Genomic DNA, 10,117 nt, shown 5'->3' with positions numbered 1-10,117 from the left:
TGCGATTATCACATCTCAGGATAGGTGCTGATGAGCAAATTGAACTAATAATGTAGCTGAGAGCCCTCAAGATCCACATACAAAGACATAATTATCAGGGACGCACTTTACCATTGATCTAGTAGCTCGTTTAGGCCTAGTGACGATTTCAGCCATCTTTTTCAGTTCTCCCCTATCACCCGCACCACCCTCTCTCGGATTTTTTAAGGACGATTTCTTCTGCAACAACTTCTGCTTCCATTGGATAGAAGCCCATAAGCTCTTTTCATATCAAAAGTTCACATTTATGAGACCACTTTGTTCTTTTGAAACATTCCCGTGTCATTCTCTTTCTCTTGTGTCAGCATTTGAATTTGAACAGAGCTTTTCCAATACAACATCCCCTATTTGGTGCTATCTCTTGCCTATAACACCCGGCTGATTAATTTAATAATTTAAGTAAATTAAAAAAATTAATTAAGTTAGTTATTTATAAAAAATATATATTATCTTTTTTAAATTATTCTTACTAATCAAATATATTAATTATAACTATCATTCTTACAAAAACTATATTTAAAAAAAAGATAAATATAAAAAACAAAATATATTAGAATCTTATCTTTAGAATTAAAAATAAAAATTAATCTAACTTTTTTTTATTAAGGATAGTACTTTATAAATTCACAAACAAACAAAAGCACCCCACTACCTTTTTTATTCCCATCACCCCCAAGCAATATATTTTTACATTCAATTGAATTAGGCCTTAGCCATAAGCTTGCAGCTCTCGAATGGTCTAGCCTCTATAAGCATTTCCTTAACAGTTAACACGAAGACCCACGAACTTCTATTGCTTTCTTCGCTTCTTGTGTTGGCTCTTTTGCTTTTCTTCTCGTTTCGTTAGCTTCTTAATCACCCATCAACGACGCTACCGCCTTTCTGGCCTCCTCCCTCATCATTGCTTCTTCTGCAAAACCATTCCAATTTCTCCATTCTTTCGAACCCATTGCTACTGCAATCTTCAGTATATCCAGAAGCAGCTTCCACGTTCCCTGAACAAGATGTGTATAAATGGGTCGCAGCCTTCAGAAGCAAACCTATGATTGAAGCCAACTTTCGAATGGATAATTAAAAAAAGCACCAAAGAAAGCAAAGGCTGCTGCAAAAGAGAAGATTTCTGGGAGAGAAGAGAGTGGCTTGGGTGACAAAGGAGAACTGCATCGAAACAGTGAATTTAACTTATAGGGGTTGTGAGCTGACGCATCCTTTCATAGACATAGTTGAAGAAGCAAAAGAACTTGTGACCAGAAATTGGATAGTGGTGCTCAATCACGCCCCTCGGGCGGAGCTAAATTTAGCTGATTGCCTGGCAAAACACTCTCATGCGTTGATGGGGAGCTACCGAATCTTTGATCACGAGCCATCTGAAGAGCTTCAGATGGAAAGTGATGATGGAGGCTAATTGGTTCCTTTGTTTTCTCTGTGCCCCTTTGTAGACCCGGTGTTTTGCCACTTGACCCGTTTTCATTCCCAAAAAAAAAAAATCGCTCCATCAATTTTAACTAACGGCTTATGTGTTTTGAATTAACGGAAGGACCAGCAACCATTAAGGATGGGATAAAAAGGAAGAAAATTACAGGGAACTGATTCAAAATTGGGTAACAAGGAATGGCAGAGTAGTTCTCCTTATAAAATGTTAACCTATTCAACCTGAATAGAGCGTGACAGATTGGGTGCTCACGGATCAGCATTATCAGCCCTATCCGACCCAATTAAAAAAAATAACAATATTATGGGGTACGAACGCTGAGATTCCCTTAACAGGAAGGAAGCAGAATGCGTGAAAGAATGACGATGAGAGCAAAGGGGAAGCAAAAGCACAGGAAGATGACCAGGGAAAGCAGAAGACTCAGCAAACTCCAAAGAGGATCAGAGCCCAGAGGTACCAGTGGCTGCAAGGGATAGATGTCACTCCTGCAGAAATACAAGGGGACCCTTCTAATCTATTTAACGTTTTAAGTAAAGAGCAAATGCATGCAAATTCTTATTAGCGCAAATCCAATTTAAACGTACACAAATATCAAAAAGCAGAAAATTAGTAATACACAATTTTTATTGTGCTCTTCATCCAATCCAACCAGGTTAGAAAATCTTAAGCACCTGTGCAGTATCCTCTCTCTCTCTCTCAATGTGTATGATAAACAAATACTGTAAGACAGTATTTGCCAATACAACTGGAAAAATAAGAGGGCGAGAAACGATGAGGAGACCAATTGGAAGGTTGGAAAATAAAGAATCATGAAGGTGTTATAGAAAAATCTGCTCTGTATGTTTCCTCTACAATGCCTATAATCTGAACCCCAAATTTACACTAGCGCTTGGATAATGATCGGGAAAAACCCCGTGAATCCAAAAAAACCGGAACATCCAGCCAGAAGAAATGCTTCTATCATTTTCATATTCAATGCTTGCCACAATCCTAGTCTCTGACCCGTCTTTACAGTAAATTCTGGTGATGGCAAGGAGTCAGAATGATAAAACTAATACGCGATGATGTCAAATTATCTCAGGGCCAGGTGAAGGTAATGGTGGTATGGCAGAGGGATGGGAGTCATCTAGGAATTCCAAGACCCTCCTTGCAGCTGCTTGGGATTCGCCACCAGCGCCAATTTTTCTCGAAGAAATCATCCCTGATGTGGTTGTCCTAGATGAATTGCTGCTCTCAACAGATTTTAAGAAATTGTCTTTTGTTATAGTTGCTTGAGAGGCTTTTGCAATTACAGAGCTGAAGACGCCAGACTCCCTCAAACTTTGAATGATAACCTGCAAGCATAAATACCGTTTTGAATTTAGACATGCTTCAAGGATAACCATGAGGAAAGCTTCAAGCAAGTGAGCTTACCATGGGAGCATAAATGCGAGTCAAGATGCCCTTCCTCAAAAGTTTCAAGTTAAGCGTCCTATCAGTCCACACAATGCGTTCTCGATACCTAAATGAAATGGATTAACTCATAATCCAGGCAAAATAGATTGGGTTTAAAGCTAAATATAAAACACAGAGTGAAACAAAAGACAAGAAGAGCCAAAGAGGTAATTCTAAGTTAGGAACTGCAAAACTCTGAGGAGAGAGTATGCCGAAGAATATCACAGAAATAATGCACATATGAACATCTTGTCTATTCTTTGAAGTTTCATAAAATACATTATTGCTTCAGCGGGGAATTTGTCTTTATTAAAGCACAATATTTATGCTCAAGTGGCACCAAATTCCAACATAATTCCTTGTGACTAAATGCATCTATCAAAGGAAGTCAGGATTTGCTACACTACTTGTCATATTTATAGTTGCCAGCTACTAAATTACATGCTAAAATAAGGCGAACTCTCAGGTAAAAAAAAAAAAGAAGCAAAATTTGAATTGGTACTCCGCTAACATAATTACCATAGACGCATTTCTTCCTCAGTTGCAGTAGAAGCAATTATAAAAGCCTGCATTAGACACAATATGATAGAGTTATTGGATTAGACAGACAAACTACGTGCAAAAACAATATCCACAATCCTCTTCATCCACCAGCTATTTCACAGTCCAACATGATAAATAACAGTAGTAAACATATGATGTAAAAACGTCACAGACACCTTTTAGACAAGTGTCCGGCCACCAAAGAAGTAAAAATTGGTGGAGGCTATTCGGGCATTTGGCTAGGAGACAAGAGCACCATGAAGAAAATTCAAATATATTACGAACAGAAATTTCCCATTAGTTATACAGGTACTGCAAATGTTTTCCTTACATCATTTTAACTGCAATAAAGTTTAACTCAGACAGCATGTAGCAAGAGTTATTGGCAGGATATGTGACCCTTTCCTTTTGATTAGCGGGGGCACATTGGCCATGGGGAGAGTCTGCGATTATATATGCTCCAGGAGAGCTGAGTGCTCCTGGAACAAATACGTTAATCTAGCAAATATTTTTTTTTATTTAAGAAAACTCTTGCAGCAAGTATTTAACAAAATATTCAGAATCTCCGAGTGTCACCACAAATAACAATTGACTCATCAAGGTGGTATTTAGAACTAGAAAGAGAGCAAGAGAAAGATAATGATAACTCACGGCTCTATCAAATTCCAACATAAAGCATCTTTTAACATCTTCTTTTGTAGGTTTGCAGCCACACCGATCTCGCCTTGAAGTCAAATCAGAAAATTTGGGGTAGGTGTAATGCAAAACAGCAGCTTCATCCAACTTGATCTCACTGTAAAAGAATTCGCATACGCTCGTGCATGAGATAAGGGCAGAAACTATACATCCTGCCATTTATAAAGCCTTAAACATTTCCCCCAAATTATTAGCAGGACATTAAACAATAGATAAAAAATGGTATGGATATAACTAAAGCCCGAAGAATTAATTTGCTGGTAGGATGGTAAGACCGGTCAATACGAGATCAATAGATCACACCGTGCTTGACAGTCAACACAAGCATAAAGTAATTTGTGTAAGACCAGCATCCCCAAAAAATTGCTGGTAGTCAGCCTCCAGGTGATCAGTGAATCATGTCATTATTCTCCAAAATGAACAATAATATGTCCCCTGACTATTATGAATTGTAAACACACGTGTGTTATCAAATGCATGATCATCAACTTGACTAGTTAAAATGCATAATTATATCTCTCAACTAATAGAGTTATAAATGTCATACAAACATACATTGTGCAACTGTGTTCATGATATTATAAGAGTATGAGTGCAGAATTAGCATACTTTGGCGTCTTCATATAATTGTGCCATCTGTGTGCACCATTAGGACGTAGATGATCCTGAATCCTAGCAGCTGCTTTCCCATTTCCATAAGTGAGGAAATAGTTTGGGTTACCACGGGTTGCTTCTTTGTAATTTCCAAAGTAAACATCCTTTGGAAGATGATCATAGTTCTTCTTGAACATTGAGACCTATGCCAATAGCGAGTTATATCAATTAAAAACAATACTTATTTTTAACCTGCCATCACTGACGAAGTCTGGTTTTACAAAGACCAAAAAATTGCAACAATATTGAAGAGGACCAACAAAAAGAAGACTGAAATCCTCAAGGTACAAGATATGGTAAGAATCAGGATCTGCAACAAGGGGATTCATCCACTAGAGATTCTTCTCCTTTTTTATTAAAAAAACACCAAGAAACGGCTACAACCATATTTTCAAATTTGTGGGAAATATAGCTGAAGACACAACTAAATACCAATTATGAAAGCGAAAAGTGTGACTTTGATAAATCCCATCCAAATGAGTTATTTGCCGATGACTTAGTTCTTACACCAAAAAATCCTTTTCCTAAAATAAGAGGAAATTATATTAGAAGCTAACCAGAATTTTGGGAGTACCATAAACCATATTAGTGCTTTAAATTCAAAGAGCATGACTTGCTACAGGTTGACTCAGCTATTCTCCCAGAAAGAAAGTGTATTTTTAAATATCAAAGAAAGAAAGTGTTTGCCCTTGACCACGCAATGTGGCACAAAAGATATGGAACTGCTGATAGCCGGTATACAAATAATAAGTTTAAAAAAAGACACCACTTTTGCACTCTCTTCAACATCAGTTGAATCAGCTTCTCGGGGGTAAAAAAAGAGTTGATAAATAAATAAGGAAATTACCTCGCTGAAAGGCTCCTTGATATCATCTCGCTCAACACTGCTCTCCTGAAACAGAACATTGAATTCGAAAGGGCCAAATAAATCATTTGAACAATTACCCATTGAATGATATAACTAACTCATATCAACATTATTTTAGCAATTTCTGGGCCGAGATAAAGTACATGCACTCACATAATTTGGGAAAATAACCATGTCAACATTCCCAGGCACATCAGACAACAGCTGTCTTAGAGAATACTCTTGTGTTCCTGCTGGATGTATCAGCTCATCAGTGTCAAGATGGAGGATCCAGTCCATGCCATAATCCTGAATATGAAAATATTGCAGAAGAAAACTAAAGATCTTAGTATGATTACCAATAAGTTGAAGTAATAAAAATATACTGATTGAATACTTCAGTTATAGAAATCATAATCCTTACCCTTGCCATGATAATAGCCATTTCCATGTTTAAAGATTGCTTCACAAACAACTCATAATTACAAGGCTTGTAGAAGAAGCTTGCCAACCAAGATTCATTCCATATCCGGCTGATACAAAAAAGAATGTAAAATTACAAATATGGTATGAGTCATCCTATTAATGCACTCATTAACAATATGAAAAAGTTCTGAAAATTGATACGTCTTTTACTCTTTGAATCGCCAACATATAATTAGAAAGTTACTTGGAAAAACTTAAGCTGACAGCTTAAACTATTAACCAGGAGTCATTGATGGATTTTACAGATCTAAAGTCTACACCAGCAACTAACATTTAAGAGCACAGAGAACTAGCCTTCAGAAGTGGACAAAGCACAAGCTTGGTAGTTGTAATACAAAAATCTCAAGCTCCAGACAAATATATACTGAGAAGGTTAATTACACGAAGTGGTAGGTGACAGATAAAGATAAAACACTAGATCAACAAATTAGCCATATGCTCGAATACAATAAAAGAGAACCAGTGAGCAAAAAAAAAACGTTAGCATACAGTCCTCTTGAAAGAACAATAACAGAATACAGAATACTCCACAATCTCACAGTATCAAAACACCACATGACGAAATTGTACTGACCTTTTAGCTTGTTGCTCCTCTAATTCTCTTGTTCTGTATATGACTTTTACCCCCTGAAGTAAGGTATGCCTTACTATATTAGTTGAGTATCAACACTAAAGTGCAATAATTTGACAACTAATTCAAACAACGGGGTGACTGCCAAAATATCAAACGCAAAATCACTTAGACTCACCGGAATGCTTTCTAAAACTCTAGACACATTTGGCGACGCAGCTTTCCCCTCCACAAAAAGGAAAAAGGTTGAAACACCAATAACCTTATGATAGAAGATCCAAGGCAAAGTCTGCTCCAAACCAGCAGAAGTGCTTGTCGTAATACATATCTGCCACACATAGAAGATTAGACAGAGACCCCAATTCACTCACATGACTCAGCAATCATACAACATAGACAGCTAGGAAGTGCAAAAATCAATGCACAAAAACACAAATTGAGGATTCAATCCCCATTAGGTTTCAGAATATCCAGAGTACTCTGCAACACATCACAAATTCAACGAGTAATTATGAATACAGTGACCTATAAGTCAATTACTTTCTGGCAAAATTACAGACTCTAATGCCGTACCAAATAAGCACAACCCGGCGGCAGATCCAATAACACAAATACGCCAGCCAATTTTCAACCAAATAATCGTATGGAATACAGTTTCAATCAGAATTCCGGATCAGCAAACTCAACAAACATAAAGCAAAATGACGACTTCCGCAAACAACGCAGAAAATTTGAAAGAGCCACAAGATCCGTCAACCCCAGTAAACAGACAGTAGATGATAATTCGAATTCCATCGACCAAAATGAGTCGAAATCCACAAATACGCTCACCTTAGGCCTCAGATCAGACCCATAATCGAATTTCCAGTCCCGGTAATAGGGGAAGGAGGGCGAATGGCTCTGACCGAGAACGTTGACGCAATCAGAACTAGACGAATGTGTCTGAAGGGAAGGAGCGGAAGTGCCCATGCCAGGGAACTCATGGTGGTCGGGAGACCAACGGGTGACCGGGTCGTCAAGACCACCCCTCCATTGCAGGACGAAGGCAAAGGAAGCGAGGATCAAGGGTAGGATGGTTAGGAGTAAGAGGAGGCGTGATGTCGAAACCGCAGAGGAAGAAGAAGTGGTGGGCCTCGCTGAAGACTGCAGACCCGCCATGAGGAGTCACAGAAGGAGAAGGGTGAGTGCATGAAATATATATCTGCAGGCGCGTTGGGAAAGGTGCGAAACCACTCGAAACTGAAAATATGTTGAACCTGAAGGAGAACGACTGTGATAGCCGTTTTATCGTTGGTCTTGGTTATTCCATTCCCCGACTGATTTTAATCGATAAATAAATGCTTCCCCACAACCGCATCTTGCTGGAATAGCTCAGTTGGTTAGAGCGTGTGGCTGTTAACCACAAGGTCGGAGGTTCAAGCCCTCCTTCTAGCGTTTTCAGTGCACATTTTGATTTGATGATTTGATCTTCCCTGCTCCGGCTTCTGGGTAAGATCGCCCGCAAGGGCAACGCGTTTTAAATTTTCTTGATCTTTTTTCTACCTTGGGTCAGAAAAATCTGGCAACGAGTACAGTGAATCATTAATAACTTGCCACCTAAAGTTTTCGGCTATGATCCTCCCACTTCCTTATTAGGCCGGGTTCTGAAGGCGAAGTGAATTAATACCCTTTCAGTCAAACTTGAAGGCAAATACTGCGAATGGTTATGGTAAATACTGCGAATAATAATTAACCCACTAAATAGTTGACTTTTTCCAATGTAAATAATATCGAAGATTATATTTTATATTCTATGACTCCTCTTCCTTTGGTTCTATATGCACACAAAAAAATTCGAGGCATGAAAGAGAATGAAGGTTATATTTTTTTATGTTGATCTAATTATCATTATCATATGACAAAACTTGCACCGTGAATTTGGTATGTCGTGTCGGAGCATTATCAGATCATGACCGTCTGAAAGAGATCGCTGCAAGAGTAATGATGGAGCGACTGATCCGGATGGCAATAATATGATCGATTGGCTATCTATCTAGGAACGGTTGCATCACTGATCACTCTATGTTTTGTTTTTTTTTGTGCCCAGGAGGGCCTCGGCCCATCAGTACAGGGCTCAATTAAACCAGTTGGGGATAAAGATGCCATCATTCTTCGTTGAAGTACAAAAACCTACAAGAAAGTTGGCAGTCCTAAGAAATTATAAAAATGTTCACACTTACCCGAACCAATAACCAAGAAGGCAAAAAAAAAAAAAAAAAGAAACGTGCATGCAGGCTTCTGATTGGGCTCATATGGCTACGGCTCAAGCTTTGTGAGGGCTGAACACTGACTGAGCAGCGGGCAGCGCTCGAGAGTTCCCTCGAGAGTATATTGAATCTATAATTTTTAAAATTTCTTCTTGAAAAATAATTAATAATTACATGACATTACATATTAATGCGTGGATATCTGTGCAGTACTCTTTTCCTAAAGACAGTAACCGCCAGAGGATTCCCGCGAAACTTTACGAGTCACAATGAAGAAAATGCTGCAGGTACCGGAGACCATCTTCAAGGCTCACATACCTCCAATTCATTATATTCAAAATCCCCACACTCACCTTCTTTATTCTCACCCTCCCATCTCTCTCCTTCCCACCGCGAAGCCCTAACTTTAAATCCGCCACCACAGAGCTCGCCACCACGTTCGAACAGCATCCTGGTGTGGGAAGCTCCACCGAGAACCACCCCTCGCTACCCGCCTGAAATCCCAACTTCCCCACACTGTCCATCATGCAGAAAACATCTTTCCACCCTCTCAATATCACATTCCACGTGATCTTCACTTCTTCCAGAGCCTCCCTCACCCACTCGCTCTCTCCGATCTCGAGATCAAACCGGAACAGGCCGTGTGGATCGGCGACCATCTTGTCGCAGGGGATCGTTAGATTAAAAACAAGGGAGTCGCTGGTGGAGACGGAAATTACAAAGACAAGGTCGTTGAGGCAAATCTTGGGCTTCGCCGGGTTCTGAAGGCGGCGCTTGGTGGCGGTGCGGCCTATGGCGAATAGGCGGTGGAAGGAAACAGTAGGTTGAGCGTGTTGAAGGGTGGACAGAGAGGGGAAATGGGAGGTGAAGATGGGTTTCCAAAGATGGTCCGAGGACATTGAAATCGACCATAATTTGGAAACGCATGAGGCAATGGCAAGGGTTTTGGCGTCAAGGTGGTGAGCAACGAGGAGAAGGACTTCCCATGGTGGTGAGGATGGAGTTGTCGTCATGAGAAGTGTATCAGCGGGGTCGTTTTCCGGTGTTTTCTGACTGCTGTGATGATGGCGGTGATGGAGGGGGGAACGGGGGGTGCGGGTGGAGGCTATATATGCTGAGTGACTCGGTGAGCCGCGTGGGGGCACGTGGAGGGTGTTGGTGTGTTGCAT

At 39.8% G+C, this 10,117-nt stretch overlaps 2 protein-coding genes and 1 non-coding gene across 3 annotated transcripts; 1 reads left to right on the top strand and 2 right to left on the bottom strand.

Annotated features, from left to right (window-relative positions):
* Nucleotides 1–2,062: 2,062 nt before the first annotated feature.
* Nucleotides 2,063–7,872, bottom strand: LOC114719989 (glycosyltransferase-like At2g41451). The gene is made up of 11 exons (XM_028905570.1): nt 7,534–7,872; nt 6,881–7,030; nt 6,706–6,758; nt 6,070–6,178; nt 5,820–5,954; nt 5,646–5,690; nt 4,754–4,941; nt 4,100–4,241; nt 3,425–3,471; nt 2,885–2,972; nt 2,063–2,805 (listed from the first exon to the last, which is right to left on the bottom strand). Exons 1-11 carry the CDS (start codon nt 7,858–7,860, stop codon nt 2,539–2,541), a joined length of 1,551 nt encoding a protein of 516 aa, XP_028761403.1. The 5' UTR covers nt 7,861–7,872; the 3' UTR covers nt 2,063–2,538.
* Nucleotides 7,873–8,062: 190 nt separating this feature from the next.
* Nucleotides 8,063–8,136, top strand: TRNAN-GUU (transfer RNA asparagine (anticodon GUU)). Its single transcript has one exon. It is a non-coding gene; the product is annotated as a tRNA-Asn (tRNA).
* Nucleotides 8,137–9,205: 1,069 nt separating this feature from the next.
* On the bottom strand, nt 9,206–10,117 carry LOC114720016 (probable F-box protein At5g04010). Its single transcript, XM_028905598.1, has one exon. The coding sequence runs from the start codon at nt 10,115–10,117 to the stop codon at nt 9,206–9,208; it is 912 nt and encodes a 303-aa protein (XP_028761431.1).

The sequence above is a fragment of the Neltuma alba genome, unplaced genomic scaffold (genome assembly GCF_004799145.2).
Source record: "Neltuma alba isolate B1F8T4 unplaced genomic scaffold, ASM479914v2 tig00011962_pilon, whole genome shotgun sequence".
Taxonomy (NCBI): Eukaryota; Viridiplantae; Streptophyta; class Magnoliopsida; order Fabales; family Fabaceae; genus Neltuma; species Neltuma alba.
Note: the sequence above shows the minus strand (reverse complement) of the source record. Positions and strands in the feature narration are given on the sequence as shown.